A 22,792-nucleotide genomic window follows, 5' to 3' on the forward strand; every position below is an offset into this window, starting at 1 on the left:
TTTTTCCCTCTCCCCTTTTTTTCTTTTTTCTCTTCCCCCCATCCCCCTCCCCCTTTCCCTTCCACTCCCCTCTCCTCCTTTCCCCTCCTCCTCCACCGTCCTCCTCCTCCCCTCCCCATCCACCTCCCTCCCCCTCCCTCCTCCTCCTCCTCCTCCTCCCACCCCTCCTCCCCTCCCCTCCACCCCTCCTCCCCCCCCCCCCTTTTCCTTCCCCCTCCCCCCTCCTCCTCCTCCTCCCCCTCCCCCTCCTCCTCCCCCCCCTCCCCTCCTCCCCTCCTCCCCCCCTCCCCATTCCTCCTTCTCCTCCCCCTTTCCTCCCCCTCCTTTCCACCACCCCCTCCCCCCTCCTCCTCCTCCTCCTCCCCTCCCCCTTCCCCTCCCTCCCCTCCTCCTCCTCCTCCCCCCCCCCTCCCCCCCTCCACCCTTTCCCCTTTTGGGTGTTCCCCACGGCCTGAGCAACTTTTTTTGTAAGTGACATGGTGTTTGAGGAACAGATTGGCAATTACGTTTGGGGTTCTGGTGGGCGTGCCTTCGAGGGGGCGTGGCCAGGGGGGAGGAGGGGGTGTAGGGCAGCGTAGGATGATGGAGATGAAGGGGTGGAATGAAAAGAGAAGGAGGGAAAAGGGAGGGATAAGGGCAGATAGGCAGAGATGGCCAGAGAAACGGAAAGAAAATGGAAATGGGGGGAAGGAGAAAGAGGGGAAAGGGAAAAATGGGAAAAAGGGAAGAAGGAAGGGAAAAAAAGGGGAAAGGGGGGTGAAAGGCGGGATGAAAAGGAGGAAATAAAAGGATGAAATTTGAAAACGAAACGAACGAAAAAAGAGAAAAGGGAAAGAAAAGGGAAAAGGGGAATAAAAACGGACGAAGAAAAGGGGTAATCGAAGTAAAAAGAAAAAGGGAGGGAAAAAAAAAGAAAAAAAACTAAAACACCGGAGGGGGAAAAGGAAAGACAGGGAAAAAAAAAAGATAAAAAAAATAAAAAGATGGGAAAAAAAGGGGAAAAAAAGAAAGTTGAGAAAAAGAAGAAAGGGAAAGAATAAGAAGAAGGAGCAAAAAACGGAAAAAAAGAAGAGGAGGGGAAAGGTTGCGAAAAAAGAGGCAAAAAGTTAAACTATAAAAATTAGATTTCCTCTCTCTCTCTCTCTCTCCTCCTCTCTCTCTCTTTTTCTCTCTCTCCCCCTCTCCTCTCTCTCTCTCTCTCTCCTCTCTCTCCCCTCTCCCTCCCCCCTCCCCCCTCCCTCCCCTCTCCCTCCCTCCCTCCCCCCCCCTCCCTCCCCCCACCCTCCCCTTTTTTTCCCCTCTCTCTTCCTCTCTCTCTTTTTCCCCCTCTCTTCTCTCTCTCTCTCTCTCTCTCCTCTCTTCTCTCTCTCTCTCCTCCTCTCTCTCTCTCTCTCTCTCTCTCTCTCTTTATCCTCCCCCTGAAAAAGAAGTCGGTGCCAGTAACGGGTTTCTTTATGCAATTTTTTGCCCTTTCCTGGGAAAATAAAAGGAAAATAAAAAAATCCGCCAAAACCACGACATCACCTTAAGGCCGAAAATTAGTCTTCATTTTTTTTTTTTTTATTTTTTATTTTTTATTTATTCGTTTTTTTTTTTTTCTTTCTTTTTCTTTTGTGTGTGTGTGTGTGTGGTGTAGTTGTGTGTCTGTGTGTGTGTGTGTTGTGTTGTGTGGTTGTGTGTGTGTTGTGTGTACGTACTTAAGAACTTTGGGTAACATGAACTTACAGGAATAATGACATTAATAATCCAAAGAAAAAAAATGACGAACTAATAATTGATGTTACGTGATATTGATTATTAAATGATATGAATTTGCGTTGCAACCTTGCAACATGTCGGCTACGTTATTCTACGTTCCGGAGTTGTTGATGTTGCAGGTGGTGACGTCCTGTCCTGGTTTCGAAGTGTTGATAATTTTGCTATGATTAGGAAATGACTTTGCAATGAATGTCAGTGTTGTTTTCGAAGAAGAGAATTGCAAGAGATGTCAGTGTGAAGTAGAGGGGGGGGGAGGAATGGAGAGATAGGAAGGAAGGAAGGGAAAGGGAGGGAAGAGGAAGGAAGTGGAGAAGGAGGGAAGGGAGGGAAGGAATGAAGGGGAAAGGAGGAAGGGAAAAGGGAAAGAAGGAGGGAAGGAAGGAAGATGAGGGAAGGAATGAGGGAAGGGGAAGGAGGAAGGAGGAGGAAGGAGGGAGGGGAGGAAGGAAGGGAGAAAAAGAGGAGGGAAGCAGGAAGGAAGGAAGGGGGAAAGGTGAATTGACCTTCAAAGAATTCATTAGGATTTCAGAGACCTTAATCTACTGTATTTTCTCCTTTTTAGTAAACGTTTTTTTTTCCTTCTTATTATTATAATTATCTTTGTGTGCTGTGTTTTTGTCTTCGTTGTTTCTGATGTTGTTGTTGTTCTTCTTCTTCCTTTTCTTCTTCTTTTTCTTTTTCCTCTTCTTCTTTTTCTTCCTCTTCTTCCTTTATTTCTCCTCTTTATTGCTACTCCACCTCCATATCCCCCTTGCTCCTTCTCCTCCTCCTCCTCCCCTCCTCCTCCTCCTCCTCCTCCTCCTCCTCCTCCTCCTCCTCCTCCCCCCTCCTCCTCCTCCCCTCCTCCTCCTCCTCCTCCCCTTCCTCCTCCCCTCCCCTCTCCTCCTCCCTCCTCTCCTCCCCCCCCCTTCTCCCTCCTCCTCCTCCTCCACCTCCTTCTCCTGTTACTCCCCCTCCACCTCCACCACCTCCCCTTCCACCTCCTGCACGGGGGTTTTCTCATCTCCAACGTCGTGACAAATATCCTCCGGCATTTTGTCTGTTGCAGCGAATTCATGCACAAGCAGAGTCCCTTCACGCGCCTCAATGCATGGCAGACGTCAAAGAAGGAACGGCATGAGTTGGCGAATATTCTGCTGACTTGCCATATTGCTTACGTACTTACATGCATACTTATATACTTACATGTATACTTATGTACTTACATGCATACTTATATACTTTACTCACATGTATACTTATATACTTACATGCATACATGATATACTTTACTTACGTGCATATTTATATACTTTACTAATATGCATACTTATATACTTACATGCATACTTAATATACTTACATGCATATTTATATATTTTACTAATATGCATACTTACATGATTTATTTAAATGCATACTTATATACTTCACTTACATGCATTCTTACATACTTTACTTGCATACATACTTACATAATAATCATTAATGGCAGAGATATTAATAAAATTGGTTCATTTTATGTTAATGCTTAACTTTTACCTTATGTTTAATCGTTTTATTATTATTATTATCATCATCATCATCATCATCATCATCAACATCAACATCAACATCAACATCATCATCATCATCATCATCATCATCATCATCATTATTATTATTATTATTGTTATTATTTAGTATCAGGTTTGATTAGTAGATGTCAATTACTAATAAGTGTCAGGAATATATATATATTTTTTTTTCAATGGAAGTATAGACCGAATAAGGCGAAGAGGAAGGTTCTGGGTGAGGGGGGTAGGGGGGGATAAGTGGGGGGGTGAGGGTGAGGGAATAAGGATGGGGGAGGGAGTGAGGGTGAAGCTGTGGGGGGGGGGGATGTGATGGCGAGGTAGAGGTGGAGGGGTTTAAGGGGGGAGGGATGAGGGGTGAGGAATTGGGGTTTGGGGGACGAATGGGGGGGTGGGGGTGAGGGAGTGGGAGTTGGGGGGTTAGAGGAGGTTTAGGGAGTAAGGGATCGAAGCCATTAGCCTGCCGTAAATGCAAAACTTGGGCATGCAGTTTTCAGGAACTTTGGAACTTGAGTCTCGAATTAGTTTGATAATTTCTCTCGTCTGATAAAAACTTGCAGAACTTTGTGACATTTAATCTAGTTTTTTCTTTTTTTTTTGCAATTTCTCTCTTTTTTTCTCTCTCTCTCTTTCTTTCTCTCTCTTTCTCTCTCTCTCTCTCTCTCTCTCTCTCTCTCTCTCTCTCTCTCTCTCTCTCTCTCTCTCTTCTCTTCTCCCTCCCTCTTCTCACCCCTCTTTTCTCCTCTCTTCTCGCCTCTTCAGCTCTCTCGCTCTCTTCTCTCTTCTCTTCCTCTCTCTCTCTCTCTCTTTCTCCTCTCCTCTCTCTCTTCTCTCCCTTTTCCCTTTCTCTCTCTCTCCCCTCCTCTCTCTCTCTCTCTCTCTCTTCTCATTTTAAGTAAAGTATGTAAATTTTTAAAAAAATTGCCATTTTGAAAAAGACGAAAAAAAATTGAAAAAAAAAAATGAAAAAGAAAAGGGGAAAAAAAAAAGGGAAAAAAGTTAAAAGGAAAAAAAAAGAAAAAAAAGTGATGAGGAAAAAGGGGGAAAAGAAAAAGGGGGGGAGAAAGGAGGGGAAGGGAAAAAGGGGGGAAAAAAAGGAACAGGAGGGAAGGAAAGGGGGGGAGGGAAGAGAAGGGAAAAAGGGAGAAGAGGGGAGAAAGGGGAGGAAGGGAGGGAAAGTGGGAAGGAAAGGAGGAGAAAGGGGAGGGGAGAGGAGAGGAAGGAAAAGGGAGGAAAGAAAAGGGAAATTGGAGGATAAAGAGGAAAGAAAATGGAGGGGGAAGAGGAAAGGAGAAATGGGGGAGAAAGGAAGGAGAAAAGTGGGGGAAAAAGGGGAAAGGGAAAATTTTGAGAGGAAAGAAGGAAATGGGAGGAAGAGGAAAGGAAAAAGTGGAGGAGGAAAGGGAAGAGGGAGGAAAAAAAGGGAGGAAAAGGGGGGGGGAAAGGGGGGGAAAAAAGGGGAAAAGGGAAGAAAAATTTAAAAAAGTAAAAGGGGAAAAAAAAGAGAAAGGAGAAAAAAAAGGAAAATTTGGGGGGGAAAAAAATTTAGAGCAAGGAAAAAAGAAAATTTGGAGGAAAGAAGGAAAAATTTTGGAGAAAAGAAGTAAAGAAAAAGGGAAAATAACAGAGGAAAAAAAAAGGGAGGAAAAGGGGGGGAAAAATTTTAGGAAAAAAAAAATGGGGGGGAAGGGAAGGGAAAGGGGAAAAAAGTGGAGGAGCAAAGGGGAAATATAAAAAGGCATTATTAAAACAGGAAAGGATGTTACGCTAAGTTTCCCTGTGTTGTTTTAAAATGATGGGAGGGGGAAAAAGTAAAGTGAAACTTTGCAGCGAGAAATAAATTGCAAATTTGAAAAGTTTCCCTCAGAAAATAAATGTCAAGTTTTGCGGGAAACGTTTTGAAAGTATTGAAAATTTGCACAATTACGAGGGGGACTTGTGCAAAAAGGGTTATCTCATTTTGATGTATTAGATGAAGTAAATGGGTAGAAAAAAGGGATTTGCGACATCGCCATCATCATCAACAATCATCACCATATCATAAACATCATCATCACATTACCATTATCATTATCATCTCAAAAATATACACCATCTCATCTCATTACCCTTATCATCATCACAGTATCATCACCACATCATAATCTTTCATCATCATTCCATTATATTTCATCATCACGATCATACCATCATCATAATCATAATCACTATCATCATCAACAGTATCACACCTCATATAATCATTATCTCATCATTATATTATCATCACACAGTATCATCACCTCATCATAATCATTATCATCATCCATTTTCATTTTCTATCAAAATATCATCACCATCACTAACTTACATCTCATTACCTTTCATCATCAATATATCATCACCATCTCATAATCATTACATCATTTATCATTATATCATACGTTCATCACCATCATCATAATCATTTTCATTTCTTTTTCATTTTCATCTCAAAAAGTACTCACCCTCATCAAACATTTCTTTTCATCATCACAGTATCATCACCCTATATAAACATTATCATTTTCACATCAAAGATCATCCCATATCATAAACATTACTATCATTACCATTTAATTTATCAATATAAAATCCCATCTCATAATCATTATCATCACATTACATATCACATCAAAAGATCATCACCATCATAAAACATTTCCAAACATTACCTACATTATCAATTAAAAATATCATCCTATATATAATCTAATCACTATCATCATCAACAGTATCATCACTATCACAGAATCATAATCACTATCATCCTTATCATTATCATCACCATCATCATAATGATAATCAATATTACCACCACCACCGTCATCACCACCACCACCGTCATCACCACCACCACCACCACCACCGTCATCACCACCATCGTCATCATCCCCAAAGTCATCATCAAACAACACACGATTCATAATTATCCTTTTTCCACACCGGATATCGAGTATTGAAAAAATTCCCGTTTGTGGATGAGTCGCCACTACAATGATTAAAGGAAAATAACCTTTGTCTCTTTGGAATAAAAGTGTGATGACGAATATAGAAAAACAAGAAAAAAAAATAATATATACACACACACACACACACACACACATATATATATATATATATATATATATTATAATAATATATATATATATTAATAATAATAAATTTTATATATTAAACAAATATATAAAATTAAAAATTATATATTTTTAATATAATTTAATATAAGTATAAATATAATAATATAAAATATATCACTAATTATATTAATAAAATTTAAAATAAAATAATATTATTATATATTTATATATATATATTATAATATTTAATATAAAAAATATACATTGTATGTATTATATATATAATAATTTTAATATTTTATATATATAATAATAATATAAAATAAATCTTGTGTATATAAATATTTTAATATATATATATATATATATAATAATATAATAATATTTATATATATATATATAAAATAAAAAATTTTACATTAAAATATATTATATATATTATATATATAATATATATATATAAAATATTATATATTTATAATAGGCCCGCGGGGGCCCAAGGGGTTTTAGGCATCGGACTCAAGACTGCACGACGACAATCGAGTTCGAGGTTCGAAACCGGCCGGGGGGCTTTGTTCCCTTGGGGCAAGGAAATTCCCTCGTTGCCTCCCTAGCCCTGGGTGGGTAAGCCACCCGTCAGTGCCGGGGAAAATAGAGATGGTGACCGATAAAACACCGGGGGGAAAGGCAATGGCAAAACCACCGCTCAAAAATTCCCAAGATCATGGAACCCATGTGTAAAGGTCGCGAGGCCGAATTTTTAGACGTCGGAAAAAAGCTGTCCGACGGAAATTTGATTTCGGGGTTGAGTCACCGCCGGCGTTTTTCCCTTGGGAAAGGGAATTTTCACCTCGTTGCCTCCAAGCCAGCCCAAGTCAGTCTGGTCCCAAACCCAGATAAAAAAAAAACAAAAAGATTACTAAAAAAAAAAAAAAAATAACACCGCACTCTCCGTGGAAAGGCTGGGGACCTCCCAATCTCACTCCAAGAGAATCACAAAATGAAAAAAACAATTAAATATCATCTGGACCACGGGGGCTCAGCCATGAACCTCCGTTAAAAGTAATCATAAACATTAAAAATTTTAAAATATATATATTATTTTAAAATATTTTATATATATTAAAATTTTATTAAAATTTGTATATATTATATCAACATACATACTATAATTTTATATAATATAATATATATTTTTAAAAAATTTTAATATTTAATTATATAATAAATGAAATTTATAATTTTTTAGGGTTTGTTTAATAGAGAAGAAAAAGGGGTGAAGGGTAATATATATAAGAGATGGGGAAAAAAGAAAAAGGAATAAAGAGATGGAGAGACTGACGAAACGGGGGGGGAGAGAAAAAGAGAGAGAGAGCTTTGTGGGGGTCAGGAAGTGCGTGCTTTTTTACCTTTATTTTTTCCACTCCCGCGTGGAGGAGTCGGGGGGAAAAAACCTTTTGCAAAGGTTTCACAAACGCCACTTTTAAAAACCACACATAAGCCACGCTCACACTCACACCCGACGGGCCCATACTCGTTCAAATTCATGCTTTGTCAAGCTTTCCATTCACACTACACACCAGCCCGCACCGCGCGCGCCAACAACACACACACACCAAACACACACACACACACACACACACACACACACACACACACACACCAACCACACCACACCACACACCCACACCACACACACACACCAACAACACACACACACCACAACGCACACCACAGCACCACAGCCCCCACCACCGCACACGCACACAACACCCACGCCCATGCAAAAATTAAAGCTAAATCTTTTCTTTCTCTAAAAGAAATTAAAATTGTGCCGCAGGGGTTACAAAGCCACAAACAAATAAATTATTTCTCTTGCAGTATCATGCGGTGGGGTTAAAAGAAACGAGAACAAATGAAAGAAATGCTTCCTACTATACGGGAAACATTTTTGTGCATTAACCCTTCTCTTACTACTAATGTATACATTCCTTTATAACCGGGTCAAAATCATAACGAAATGCAACCCCACATCCAGCGGGACATGCATGGGTTCATGGCAAAACCAGGGGGATTTTGGGGAGATTTTGTGTCGGTTGAATCCCTGCAAAACCGGTTTATAGGCCTATAATCCCGTTTTTAAAGTGGATCGTTATAGCACGAGTTCCTGCTTTATGGTCCCTTTGGGTTGCATTGTTGCTGGGGGGTGGGGGGCAAGGGAAGGGGGTAGGGGGGGGCTTTTTTTACGCATTCGGGGCCAAAATTTCTACATAGACTTCGTGGTTAGGGGAAAAAACATGAAGACTAAAGGGCACGACAACGAAAGGGGGGGAAGGGGGAAAACCAAAACAGAGAGGAAAGTGAAGAAGAGAATTATGATGGGTGTCTGAATCGTCACGTTTTTTTTTTTTTGTGTTTTTGTTTTTCCGGTTTTAATTTTGCATATTTGGGGGGATAAAAATTTTTTGAAAACCCATATATCAAAAAAAGAAAATAAAATCCACAAAAGAACCCATAATTTGTAAATACTCATACAGACATATGAAGCCCGACCATACTTCTTTATTGCATAAAAAATAATTTAAAAAATATATATATATTTTATTATATATATATTATATATAAATAATATTATATAATATATATATGTGTGTGTTTGTGTGGTGTGTGTGTGTGTGTGTGTATGGTGTGTAGTGTGGCGTGGCTTCTAGTTTTGCTTTATTAATTCTTTATTTGACACTTTATTTTAATGGGTTTAAAAAAGACTTTTACATTTTAGTTTAGTCCTTTATTAACCCCCTTTGCAAACTCCGCGGGGCGCTTGGTACATTTATCATGGTTATAACAAAAATGGTTTTACTTTTTAAATTTTAGGCTATAACTTTTAGTAAGTATATTCAATTTACAAAAAGGAAACAATTCAGTCGTTATCTACCTCTGCCACGGGGGCGACGTTGGGGTGGAAAGGCTTTGCTAATTTGTATCAGTCATGGATGTACATTCCAAATTTTAGGATATAATTTTAAGTATATTTTAAGACATCAGGGGATATGAAATAGTTACATAGTTCCCATCCCTCACTAGGGGGCCTAAAAGGCTGTACACAGCCTCTGAGATAATGTAAAAGCGTTCGCTTATATTTTTCTTTACACGTTTCACTTAGTTTTTTCGACATTAAAAACGTAGATGCCAATAAAAATTTTAATCCAAGCCTGTTCCTTGCGGTTACAATATCCCCTGTCTTGTTCTTGTTTATATAAACCTGGGGAAATGAATCTTGCCAAAAACCGGTCTAATGCTTTATGCTCAGTTTTTCGGGGCTTTGAAAATTTAAAAAACTCAGTCAGTCCTTTTAAAAGGAAGCTTTAATTTTGTTTAAATCCTGGAAATGGGTCCCCCAAACTATATCCACCTTTCTTTCACTGCTGTTTTCCCCAGGCGATCAGCATGTCATCCTGGGGATTCCAACATGGAGGGAAATCCACACAAAAACTTATCAGGGCCCTCGTTTTTTTTGCCGATAACTTTTTCCCTTTGTCATTTGCGATATTAACTGCCCCTTTTTCTAGAGTGTTCAGACCCGGGGACCTTGTGAATCACGAATTTTACCCCCGGCCCTTTGATTCAATAAAAATTCGGGCCCATGATTTCTCCCAAATCAGTTTCGTATCTAGCCCATCATAAACCCCCTCCTAAAACCCTGGTGTTAAAGATATTTTTTTTTTATATACAAAAAAACCATCCTGCTCTACTCCAGACTGAAAGGGACCCGTCAGTGTAGCTTATATGCTTTGGAAGATTTTTCAAGATGCTCTTTATAATTGCAAGGGAATACTGTTTTAAGTATAGCGGGGGGGGCCCTGTCTTTTTGGGGGCAGCAAATATATACTTAGGTCCGCTTTTTCCACGGGAACAAAAAGTCCATGTAGGGCTTATTTTGGGTATGTCAAGCTGAGCTAATTGTTTAATTTACTTGTACCCATGTTTTGAGAAATCGGTGTTGTCAGCAAGGTAGCCCTCTATCTGTTTTTTTTTTTCTTTGGAACTCTGTAAATGGGGGGGTTTCTCAAATTTGATTTGACCCCAAAATGTGGTATTTTATATAATTTTTTTCGAAACAGGGGGCAGTTATTCGGTTCTCAATTCAAAATTTTTGTTTTGGGGGGCACAAGAATGATCCTCATGGCTTCTTTTGTATTTCTAAACTAGCAACTCTGACCTTGTATAACACTAGGTGAAGCATGAAATCTATGACTGACCGTATGTATGAAAGTAAAGATCTTGCAATTTTGACATTGATACCATGGCTTTCCCAACAGTCCTGTGGTTTCAGCCGCTCCCACAGCCTTTTCTTCGGGTTTCTGATAAACTCTGCATTTTGACAATCCCCCCAAAGGGTTTTTGTATTGAGACAGAGATCTAGTAAAATGCATTTATAAAACCCTTTGGCAGGGATTGTTTTGGGGGTTTAAAGACCTTTGGTTTTTTCATCGAGTTTACAACCCACACTAAATAGCCCTTGCTGGGTATATCTAAATCTCTTGCATTTTTTTTCCCGGGATGGATTTAATGCAAATATCATCGGATAGCAAAAAATGGATCGTTCCCTCAGGGGATATCGCCTGTAATCTATGCATTAAGATGTTAAATAGCGGGGGTAAGACACCCCCTGGGGTGTGCCGTTAAATATTTTTTGTTGAGTACTTTTAAATGCCCTGTAGAGTACCGGGCCCGACGTTCGTAGATACATGTAACCATTTTAAACATTTTTCCTGAATAAAAAAAAAGTTATTTGCTCAAAAATTATTTTCTGTTTTGCAATATGGCAGTTTAAAGATCAAAAAATAGGGTTTGGGCATCCCGGGGTTGGGTGTTTTTTAAGTTTCGCAAACAGTCGCTGCTCGCCCTGGAGAAATCCATACAGTCGGGGGGGAAAATTAGCATTTATGCGTACATAAGCCTTTTCAGTATTACCCTCAATACTTTGCCAGAAGGGGGTAAAGGGAAAAGGCCTTTTTTGTCTGTATTGGGTTTAGGTTGGAAGGGATTAAGTTTTTGTCCAGGAGCTTGGGTGTTTCCTTGTGATGGGCGAGTCAACAGTGAAAAAAGTGGGTTGCCGGGTCCCTGACAAGTGAAAGGACGTTAAGAAAAGCCATCTTCGCCGGGGGCGGTTGCCTTCCCTTTAGAAGGCATACTTAGTTTCCCACTGGGTTATTTGGCAAAGTCGGGGGGGTAAATAGCCACGGGCTACTGCTATTTAAATTTCCGATCTTTTTTTTCGATTTTCTTTTTGATTTTTTTAACCCCTTGTGGGAGTGAGTTAGCTAGAACCCCCGGCCCCCTGCCTAGCAGCATATTACCCCTGCCTTGGGACTGGGGAAACTCGTGTTGTGAGAGTTTTCCCTGTCGCCTTTAAAATTTTTTCTCCACATGTCAGCCCAGAGGTTTAAATATTGATCCTTGCAAAAATTGTTCCCATGTTTACTACAAACTGAGTTTTAATTCCCCTAAATTTCTTGTTGGCTTTAAAAATTTGGCAGAAGATTATTGTCTCTTACTATCTTTAAAACAATTGAAAGCCCCTGGACCCGTTTATGTTTTGGCCCCCCAAAAGGGGTCTTTGATCCCCCCCGGTGTAGGGGGCCCGGGGGGCCTCTTTTTCTTCGGATTTTTCGGAACAGACCCATGGTTATAGTAGTCAGGAAAATTTTGATTAAATCGGGAAAAAATTTTTCAGCTTTTGTTTTTTCAAGGTGTTATACCAGTCATAGCCCCCGTGCCTTTAAGTGATCTCCGCCCCCGGGGGGAAATTATTTGGCCCGGGGGATTTAGGGGGTGAGTCGCTTCTACAGTAAGTCTGTTCGGGTTGCAAAAGGCACAACTAACCTCGTACCCGTGAATACAACTTACCCTGAACAATTTTTTCCAAAAAAAAAAACGTTTCTAAACCCCCTCCCAAATGGCTTGCTTTGTGCATATACTGTCAGTGATCTATTTTTTGATGAAAAAGCTGAATTTTTTCCCATTACTATTTCCTGGTTGTCTCCAAGTTGATCCCTTTATTAGTCCCCAGCATAGTGCCTTGGTTTTGAAAATGGGGGAAAACTAGCCCCAAAAAATTTGAGTATCTGCATATACATTATACAGTGAAAAATACCCCAAGGGGTCTGGGTTTTTTGATTGAAATTTAACTCATTTTCGGATTTTTTTAATAATTTTTGGGCGGTTACCCTCACTTGTCCCAATCCATCATGGCTGTATCACATTGAATAAAAACCCCTTTAAATGAGGTGCTTTTTCTCTTAGCCGGCAGCAAAAGGTTCTTGCACGCATATAAAATCATTTATATTTTGGAGTAAAATTTTAGAATTTGCCTAGGCTTAAAGCTACGCATATTCCCTGATATGAAATTTGTTGGCGTTTATCCCTATTGAAATTGTTTTATAGGCAAACCCGTACTTCATGCTATTATATCCCTAATATTACGAAAATTTTAAAATCCTAAGAACATAACTTTTGATTTGGATTTCCTTACAATGGGAGTCGTGACTGAAAATTTCTTTTAACCATTTAAACATTGGTCTTAGCTTGTTCCACTTCTCAGCCGTCCCTGTTTTTTTTGTCGATGCCCTGAGGGGGGGTTGCGCAGGATCGACGTCCGGATCCTGATTTGTTCTGGCTGCTTCAGCGCTGAACCCCCTTGGGTTTTCACCTGGGGGGGTTGACAGCGATCTCCCCGCCGTTCTTTTTTCACTAAGGTAGCACTAGTATCACGACAATTTACTCATTTTTATTTTTTCCCTTTTCCCCGCTTTAGCGACGTTTTTTTATTAAATTAAATTTTTGTTTTGGGGGTTTTAAGCTTTTATTTCTTTAAAGTTCAAACACATTTACGTCGCCTGGTCGCTGGGGGACGTCACTTCTGCACATGGTTTTTGGGGGGGTTCCCCGCCCGTCCTGCGGTGCCTGCCCGGGGTGGGACGGTTTTCCCGGCTGTCGCCTGGGGGGGGAGTGGGAGGTTGTCTTTTTTCAGAGAGTATTCACTTTGGGCCCGAGTACCTCTGTGAGGTCCTCCTTGTCCCCTTCTCCTCCCTGCGTAACCCTTTTTGCGTAGTTCGTGGCTCTTTACCCCCACTCGCTGGCAGCCGCGGGAAATTCCCCTGCGCGGGGGGGACGCCCCAGGGGACGGCGGGGACTTCCCCGGGCCCCTGGTCGGGGTTGGGTTTGGGGGGGCCGGCTGGCACTCGCGGTCGGTCTGGTACCCCAGGGGGGGGAGGGGGGGGGGACAGGGGAGGGAGGGGCCCTGCCCCCCATCCCCGGGAGTCACACCCGTCATCCCCACACCCAAGCAGATGGGACAAAAACGGTGCATCTGCTCCTCTCCTTCTGCGCACGCGAGGGCACTCCTTTTCATAGTTTTGGTCGCCACTCTGCACAGGGTCCTTCCCTTTCAAAACTTAGCTACTGGCCACTTCCCCTGCAGTTTTAGCAGATCACAGGGGGTGCCCCCCACGGCCGGGACGTGGCTGGGGGGCATGTTTTTCCCAAAAAGTGGTAGTCTTGGGGGTGGGTGTTCCTTTTCCTATAATGCGGTGCGGGTTTAAAAGTTGCCATCCCTTTTGCATCTTATGGGTTGTGAAATCCGTGAGTGCAACACATTTCAAGATCAAGATCCTTTTTGTAGTGTTCCCCAAGGTATTCATCATATTTTTTTTTTTTTGCGGTTTCCCTATTTTGAAGGTAAAACCTCCAATTGACCTTTAATAAGTTCGTCAAAGTATTTTTTCTGGAGCGAGGACATACAAGGTGAGGGGAGTGTCTCCTCGCACAAAATCGAGGGGGTGCCCCCCCCGGGCCGAGGATCTTGCCCAGTCCTGCGCCCTTTTATTTTTTTGATTTCGTTGTCCTTGAGGGAAAGGGGGGCGGCGTAATTCTTTTTTGGTGCCGTGGTGTCTCTGGGATTTTCGGTTTTTTTTTTCGTTTTTGACTTCACTAATGTAACCGTCCAAATTTTCCCCCGTCAGCGTCGCCCCACCAGGGGGTCGGGGTCACCTTCAGTGCTCCCTTTTTCATGGGGAATGGATCAGTGGGACTTCCCTGAACTAGGATGAAGCGCTTCTTTTAGCCGCGGGAGGGGGGGGGACATTACCTCCGCGTCCTCCCCTCATGTTTTTGCGGTTTTCCCCCCCTCGGGGGTGACCGCAGGGCCCCTTCCCCCGGCCCCCCGCCTCGTGAAAGGGAATATAGCGCTGGGAAAACGGGGGGCCCCACCCCCAAAGGGGACCCCAGCAGTACTTGGCACTCGGTAGAGGAATTATTCAAAATTTTCTACAAACATAACTATTTGCCTCATATTGTCATGTCATGACTTGGGGGTTTTAAAGAGCACCAAAGTTCATGAATTCCTTTTCAATTTTTTTGTATAAGCAAGAGGTTTTGTGTGTAAGGACGAGGGCACCGGGCCCGGGGACCACACACCCCTCCGTATGAGGGCCGGGGGTACTGTTTTCATTTATAGTTAAATGGGGTTGTAAAGTCCCTGGCTTTTACTCGTTTCCTTTCCCACCCGAACCAGACTACCTTTCCCAAAATTTTTTTTAGCTAAAACCGAATATATATCAATATAATACACCAATTATATTCGGTCTGTCTGTCTCTCATTTTTACTTTATGCCTGTATGATTTAATTACGCAAAAATTTTTTATTATAAAAAAAAACATATATTTTATTATAAAATTTAATATTATATATATAATTAAAATATAAATATAAAAATATATATTATAATATATAATAGTTTTAAAAATCAAAACTTTCATTATCTATCTATTTTTTACACAACCAAAAACACCCACAAACACACCCCCCAAACACACACACAAACACACCACACCACACACAAACCCAAAAACACACACACAACACACACACCCAACACAACCACACACACACAACAACACACACAACACACACCCCCACACACACACAAAACACCACACACACCCCCCCCACACACCCCACCACACCACACACCACACACCAACACAAACCCACACAACAACCACCCAACAAAACACACCCACCACACATACTACACACACACACACACACCCCCACAACCACACCACACACACCCCCCACACATACATACACACCCACACACACACACACACACACACACCCCACACCACACACACCAATATATATAAAATATATAAAATTTTAATAATATATTATAATTTTATATATATATTTATATATATATATTATATATATATATAAAATATTAGTGAAATAAGCGGTGCTTCCGCATATTTTTAAGTTGATGTCAAAAAAAATAATGTTTTTTAATGAAAAAGAAAAACTTTTAAACAAAATTTTCGTAAGGGGAAAATGCAACGAACATGCAAAAATAAAACGAAATATTCATTTTAAAAGAATTATACTTTTGCCCCAAAAACCCCTTTGTGTGCAATCCTCTGTTTAAATATTTCGGGTAATCACCCCCCAATTTTTCCCCCCCCTCTCTCCCTCCCATTTTTCGCCCTTTCTCGTTCCCCCTCCTTCTCTCTCCTTCCCATTTCTTCGCCCCTTCTCGTTTCCCCCTCTCCCCCCCTTTTCCTCCTTTTTTCCCTTTCCTCTCCCCTCCCTTTCCCCCGCTTTTTTCCCCCTCCCGCCTCCCATCCCCTTCCCCTCACCCGTCCCCCTTCTTTTCCCCTCGCCCCCCCTCTTTTTCCCTTTTTTGTCTCCCCTCTTTCTTTTTCCTTGTTTCCCTTCCCCCCTCTTTCTTTTTCCTTCTTTTTCCCTTCTTTTTTCCCCCTTCTCTTTTTTCCCTTTCTTCCCCTCTCCTTCTCTCTTCCCTCTCCTCCCCCTCCTTCTCTCTTTCTCTCTCCTCCCCCTACCCCTTTTTCCCTCTTTCCCTTTCCCCTTCCTTCCCTTTCCCCCCGCCTTCCCCTTTCTCTCTACTTCCCCCTTTCCCCCTTTTTTCCCCTTTCCCCCTTTTTCCCCCTTCGCCCCCTCCCTTTCCCCCCTTTCCCTTCCCCCTTTTCTCGCCCACCCCCTTTTTCCTTCCTTCCTTCCCTCTTCCCCCCTTTTCCCCTTTCCCCTCCTTTCCTCTTCCCTTTTCCCCCTTTCCCCTTTCCCCTCCCCCCCTTTCCTTTTTCCCCCCTTCTCCTTCCCTCCTTCTCCCCATCCCTTTTCCCCCTTTCCCCTCCCTCCCTTTTCCCCTTTTCCCTTCTTTTCTCACCACTCCCTCCGCCCCTTTTCTCCTTCCCTCCCTCCTTTTCCCCTTTCTCCTTCTCTTCTCACCCCCTCTCCCGCTCCCGGGGGGACCCGCGCAATTGCAAGGGTGGGAAAGGGGCGTAAAAAGCGAATGATAAACCACGCAGTTGAGTTCGTTCGGTCGTTCGGGGTTCGTGCTTTCGGGTCGGTGGTCTTTCGTTCTCCGTCCGTGCGTTCGTCTTTCGTTCATCCTTCTTTAAGTGAAAATAAAAATCTTTTCGATGATGAGCCACTGGTGTTGCCGTTCGAAGAAAAAAGGAGGTGAAAATTGAGATAAAGAAAAGGTTCCTAAAGAGAATTAAAAATTCTTAAAGATAAAATAAAGATTTTTTTAAAATTAAAAATGATTTTTTAAAGATAAGTCGATTCTTAAAAAAAAATGTACAAAAAGGTTTTAAGATAAAATTTAAAAATGCTTTAAATGGTAAAGATTCGAAAAATAGAAATAAAAATTTTTAAAGAGAAGAAGACCCCAAGATGGAAAAAAGATTTTTCAGATGAAGCTAGAGACCTTTAAAAAGGAAATAAAAATTTTTACAATAAACTAGAGACCCACAAAAAGGAAATAAAATTCTTAAAGATAAGCTAGAGACCCCCAAAGATGGAAAAAAGATTCTTAAAGAAAGAAAATAGAGACCCTTAAGTGGAAAAAAGATTCTTAAAAAATGAAGCTAGAGCCCCACAAAGATGGAAAAAAAGATTCTTAAAGTGAAGCTAGGCCTTTAAAAAGATGAAATAAAGTTTTTAAAAGATGAAAGAGACCCTTAAAAGAGGAAATAAAGTTTTTAAAGAATAAGACAAGATGAGTTTCCCAAAAATTTGAGTATAAGATTCTTAAAGATCCTCTTGTCCAAAGAAGCGGATCAAGATCAAATTTCCCCTCCACTCCAGCGCACGTGGACCAAAATCGACAAGATAAGGAGGAGACGGTCCCCGCTGAGCCCTCCACGCCCCCCTCATCGTGCATTCCTTTAATTAAGGGTCTTTAAAATCCGGGGGGCTTAAACGAGCGTACTTTGGGTTCCCCTGCCCGCATATCGCACCGCCGCCAGCTTCGTCACACGCGAGGGAAGGGGTTAATTAGCATAGAGACGCGCGCGGAATGATATTATTTTTTTTACGATATAAGCGGGTTTTTGATTTTAACCCTTCGGGGCGACGTCCGAGTGTAGGTTTCGCGGGGGAGTGGTTTAAAGAAGATTGTGATGATTGTTTAGGGAAAAGGGACGTGTGTTTGTTTTTTTTTTTGTTTTGGGGAATTTGGTTTATTGAGCGAGGGGCTGCAAGGGGGAAAAACCAAAGGAAAAAGGAATTTGGATCGTGACAGAATTGTGTTTCCTTCATTTCTCTTACCTTTGGTATTTATCTTATCCTTTCTTCCATCCACGAAGGGGAAAGATGTGGGTTTGAAAGGTTCGGTCTCGCAGAACGCAGTAGTTAGTATATTTGATCGGGAGAATTAATTCCACTGTGATATGCCCCTGTGTTGCTTTTTGTTATTAAACTCTTGTAGCGGAGGCAAGATTGGACTCCCCTGAAATAGCTTATAATCAGGCCTCCTTTCTGTATCGTTTTTTTTTATTTTAATGTGCGAAGGTTATGACGGTTATGTTTTTCTCGCGACTAAAGCCCCTTTGCCTTTCAGGTGACATGATCCACGGCAGAGTCAAAAATGGAAAAGTTACCAAAAAAGGGGGACGTCGTCGTTTCAGTGTCCCCCTCCCAACCCGCCCCCCCCCTGACGCGCACCTCCCAGGCTCCCCCACCCCTCCTCCGGGTCTCCTCGCCCCCGTCCTTCCCGCGGCTTTTCCCCCCCAGGCCGGGTCGCCCCTTCGTTCCGCGGATCCCCCGCGCCCCGCGAGCCATGAGGCGTCTCCCCCCCGTCGCCGAGCGGGGGGCCGCGCGGGTGTCCCTTCCCCAGGGCGCGCCCTCAGGTGTGCCCACAGGGCGGCCCCCGCATTCCCCCCGGGAGTACTCGTCGGCCTCCGCCGAGTCGCTCCCCCCCCTGTCGCCCCACGAGCCGTTCGCCCCTGCCCCATGCGCCGGGACCCTCCATCTCTCTCCCCCGAGCGCCCCTGTCTCCTCACGAAAGGGGGCCTGCATGTCCCCGCAGGGAAAGCACGCGCAGGATGTCGCCTCACGACCCCCCCCTCACACATGGCGCCTCACGACCCCCCACACATGTCCCCCCCCGGGGCACGCCCCCGGGCGTGCCCCCGGACACGCGGTTTGCATGCCCTCCCAAGACAATTCCGCTGTCGCCCAGGAGCACGCGCAGGGGGCGTCGCCGGGACTGGGCGCTCCCGCATGTCCTCGCGGGAGTCGTCGCCGCCCATCCCGCGGGACCAAATCCCCCTGTCCTGCACGGGGGCCGCCCCCTATCCCCCCCACACCCCCTCCCGCGCCGGCCGTCCCGCGAGTCGGTCCGGCTGCTGTCCACGACCGCTGCCCGCTCGCCTCGCGCGAGTGGTCCCCGGCGTGGCGTCACGCGAGTCCCCGGCCGGCGCGGCGCCCCCGGCCCCGCTGCGGCCTCGTCCCCCTCGTCCCAGCCGCTCCTCCGCCGCCCCGCCCTCCGTCGGACGGCCAGCAACCCCCCGGGCGCCCCGCACGCCGGCCCCGAGTCGCCCCGGCTCTCGCGGGGGGAGACCGACCTGTCCCCTCAACCACGTTCGGCTGCAGGAGACGTACATCAACGTGGAGACCCTAGAGGAGCGGGAGGCCGAGAAGCAGCTCTCGCAGGCGTGGAAGAGGAAGCGGGAAGAGCTCATTGGAGGCCACCATACCCGAGTACCTGAAGTCAGCCCCCGCTCAAACGCGTCACTCACCAGCTGAGGAGAGCGTCCTCCTCACTTCCTCACAAACCCTCACGGAGGCTGTCCTCACCTGCGTCATCAGCGTGCCCCTCGCCTCGCCTTGCTCCTGGCGTTGCCTTCGCCGTCGTGGTCAAGGGCCTTGGGCGCCCTGTGCAAAGGCCCCCGGCTGCCGCGGCTGCAAGACGTGTCCACCACGAGTATCTAGCGCCCCCACGACGCACGTTCTCTTGCAAGACATATAATCATTCCGTATCCACAGCGTGCTCATCATTGACGCCTCGTAAACCCTGAAGCGCATCAAGGCTCCTCGCGTCCCGGGGGGTCGAGGCCAAGAACGGCCCCGGCGGACTCATGTATCCGCCCCTCCGCAGAGGGTGTCGCGGTGCGGGGGCCCGCCTGGGTCACGCCCACAATTCAACCTGAAAACCATGTTTTTCTGGGGCCCCTCCAAACCCAGAGGAAGCCCTCCAGAAGTACGTCAGTTCCCTGTTGCGGGCCGCTGCCGCCGTCGGGGGCCGCTGTGGGGGGTCATGTCCGCCGACTAAGGGGGGAGCCACACCGGTGCTGGGGTGCCGCCCCCACCCTGTATCTCCGACGGCATGTCGCTGGGGCGTGCTGTGCCAGTCCCTCTCCACAACCAGATATCACCCTCCCCAGAAGCTCATTTCGGGCCGACCTACGGCATAACCCGATCAAGGCGGCGCTGGGGGGCCCTGACGACGCTCACGTGGCTTGGTGGTGGGGCCGGGCTCAACCCCCTCACGTAAAGCGGGGGGGGGCCAAGCCACGCCCGCGCATCGCCCGGAGCGGCAAGCGTCTGCTGGGCCAACCGCGATCGCGCCCCAGCAGTCGAGCGACGGGGCGCCTACCCTTGGGGCGGGGACGGCGGCGACGGCCAGCTGGTGCGTGGTGGGCCGGCGTCTCCATAAAACCGGGTGGGGCTAAAGCAGGTCACCAGGACGTGTCTCAACGACCCCCTCCTGGCCCTCTCGGGGGGGGCGCTCAGGGTCACCTGCAGGGGAAAGGCGTGCTCACCCCCGGACCTAAAGGGACGTGCTCCGTCTCCCTCGCATGACACACGGGCCTACAGACCAATATAATGAGCCCCGAGAGGGGTATGCTTCGGCCAAGAAACAAAAATTGATAATCTCAATTCAGGGGGCCTTAAAAAAAAAGCAGGGAACAAAGAGCTTTTTCAGAAAAAATTTAACAACAAAAAAAAACACCATACCCCCCCCCCCCCCCGTTCACAAAAAGTATAGGATATCATGAAAATTTATAATAAACTCATGATGGTTCGCGTGGGCGTGCTGGGGGGGGGGGGGGATCCGGGGTTAGGGGGAAGGGAGGGGGGGGATTTTAGGGGGGAGGGGGAGGGGATCCCAGGCAAGGGGAAGAGGGGAGGGGGATTTTGAGGGGGAGGGGAGGGGAGGAGGGATCCCGGGCAGAGAGGGAAGAGGGAAGGGGGGAGGGACCAGGCAGAGAGGGGAGAGGGGGGAGGGATGAGGGAACAGGAGCTCTTCTTTGGCGCGGGTTTTCTAAAATGGGTTTGTACCCTCTGTTTGGGGTGTTTCTTTATTGTTATTGAATACGGGAAACCCGGGGATAAGAATAAGGAATGGGGAGAGGAGGCAAAGGAGAGAAGGAAGGAAAGAAAATTTTCCGGCAATGTTTCTCATTTTCTTCTCTTTATTTTCCCGTCTCGCTTCCTCCTTTTTTCCTTTCCCTTCCCCCCCACGCTTTGTGCTTTTTTCCTTCTTTTCCCTGTTCTTCTCCTTCCTCCCCCTCCCTTTTTAACTTTTTTCTCTTTCTCCTCCTCCTCCTACTTTTTCCTTTTTTTCTCCCACTTTTCCTTCTTTTTTTACCTTCGCCCTCCTCCCCCCTCCTCTTTCTTTTCTTCTTTTTTTTCTTCTTTTCCTCTTCCCCCTTCTTCTCCTTTCCCACCTCCTCCTCCTCTTCCCCTTTTCCCCCTCCTCCCCCTCCTCCTCCTCCTCCCCCCCTCCCCCTTTTTCCACCTCCTCCCCTCCCCCTTTCCCTTTTTTTCCCTTTTATTTTTTTCCTTTATTCTTTTCCCCTTTCCTCTTATTTTTCATTCATCATTCTTTACCTCCTCATCGTAAAATTTTTCCTCTCTCTCCCCTCTCTTCTCTCTTCTCCTCTCTCTCTCCTCCTCTTCCTTTTTCTCTCTCTCTCTCTCTCTTCTCTCTCTCCATTTCTTTTTTTTTCCAGATCTTCCTTCTTTCTTTCTTTTTTTTCCCTTTTTCCTTCCTTTTTTTTTTCTTCTTTTTTTCCCTTTTTCCCCTTCCCTTTTTTTAACCTTTCGACCAACTCTCTTTTTATTCTTTCTCTCTTCTTCGTATTTTTGTTTTCTTTTTTTATTTGTTTGCTTTTTCTCCTCCTCCCCCTTCCCTCCCCCCTCCTCCCCCCCCTTCTCCTCCCCCTCCCCCTCCTCCCCTCCCCCTCCCCTCTTCCCCCTCCTTCCCCCACCCACCACCCCCAACCCACCACCACCACCACCACCTTTCCCTCCCTCCAGCTCCTCCCTCCCACCACCACCCCCTCCTCCATCATCTCCCCCTCCTCCCCCTCCTCCTCCTCCTCCTCCCCTCCTCCTCCCCCTCCTCCCTCCTCCCCCCTCCTCCTCCTCCCCCCACCCACACCAAACCCTCCCACCACCACCACCCCTCCTCTTCTCTCCCCCCCCCCTTCTTTTTCCCCCACCCCCATTCCTCCTCCTCCACCCATAATCTTAGAAGCAAACGCCACCCCCTGCGATTTTTTAAAACGGGACTCACGCCCCCTCACCCCCCCCTTGCCCCCCCCCCCCTTTCACCCCCCACGGAACGGGGGCGGGAAACGAGAGGGGGCGAGAGAGGGGTGGGGGGGGGGAAAAATTAAGGGACGTGGGGGGAAATATTTCGAGTTTTTTTGTCGAGTGGAGGTAAAAAGCGGAGGAGGAAGGGAGGGAGGGGAGGGGGGGAGAGGGGGGAGGGGGGAAAGGAAAGGAAAGGGGGGAGGGATAGGAAGGAGTGGGGGGGGAGGGGGGGAGTGGGGTGGAGGAGGGAGGTGGGAGGGATGAAGGAAAGGGGGAGGAGGGGGGGGAGAAAGGGAAGGGGAGGGAGGAGGGGGGAGAGAGAGAGAGAGGCTTTAGGGAGGAAAAAAGGGGAAAAAGGGGGGGTGGAGGGGAGGAAGAAGGAAGGAGGGGGGAGGGGAAGAGAGCGGGGGGAAAAGGAAGGAAAATTTAAGAAAGGAAAAATAGACGGGGGGGGAAGAAAATTTTTCCAAGAA

At 45.5% G+C, this 22,792-nt stretch overlaps 3 protein-coding genes across 3 annotated transcripts in view; all 3 read left to right on the forward strand.

The window, feature by feature from the left end:
- The window catches only part of LOC119577499 (tripeptidyl-peptidase 2-like), a 20,906-nt gene extending 6,386 nt beyond the window's left edge, over positions 1 to 14,520 (forward strand). The window contains exons 6-7 of the mRNA XM_037925095.1: positions 11,847 to 12,044; positions 14,434 to 14,520. Coding sequence (XP_037781023.1) covers positions 11,847 to 12,044; positions 14,434 to 14,520 — 285 coding nt within the window. The remainder of the gene's footprint in view (positions 1 to 11,846; positions 12,045 to 14,433) is intronic.
- Positions 14,521 to 18,848: 4,328 nt separating this feature from the next.
- Positions 18,849 to 20,049, forward strand: LOC119577500 (translation initiation factor IF-2-like). Its single transcript, XM_037925096.1, has 3 exons — positions 18,849 to 19,478; positions 19,520 to 19,753; positions 19,876 to 20,049. Exons 1-3 carry the CDS (start codon positions 18,849 to 18,851, stop codon positions 20,047 to 20,049), a joined length of 1,038 nt encoding a protein of 345 aa, XP_037781024.1.
- A 54-nt stretch (positions 20,050 to 20,103) lies between these two features.
- Positions 20,104 to 22,792, forward strand: part of LOC119577502 — a 9,814-nt gene continuing 7,125 nt past the window's right edge. Inside the window, exon 1 of the mRNA XM_037925097.1 lies at positions 20,104 to 20,267. Within this exon, the coding sequence (XP_037781025.1) occupies positions 20,104 to 20,267 (164 nt within the window). The remainder of the gene's footprint in view (positions 20,268 to 22,792) is intronic.

Source organism: Penaeus monodon, chromosome 10 (assembly GCF_015228065.2).
Source record: "Penaeus monodon isolate SGIC_2016 chromosome 10, NSTDA_Pmon_1, whole genome shotgun sequence".
NCBI lineage: Eukaryota > Metazoa > Arthropoda > Malacostraca > Decapoda > Penaeidae > Penaeus > Penaeus monodon.

Excerpts from the sequence above, each read along its gene's own strand:
- LOC119577500 (XM_037925096.1), top strand. The coding sequence starts at position 18,849 with ATGGCGCCTCACGACCCCCCACACATGTCCCCCCCCGGGGCACGCCCC. Across the intron at positions 19,479-19,519 it reads TTGGAGGCCACCATACCCGA|CTGAGGAGAGCGTCCTCCTC; the intron begins GTACCTGAAGTC and ends GTCACTCACCAG. Across the intron at positions 19,754-19,875 it reads GCAAGACATATAATCATTCC|AGGGTGTCGCGGTGCGGGGG; the intron begins GTATCCACAGCG and ends GCCCCTCCGCAG.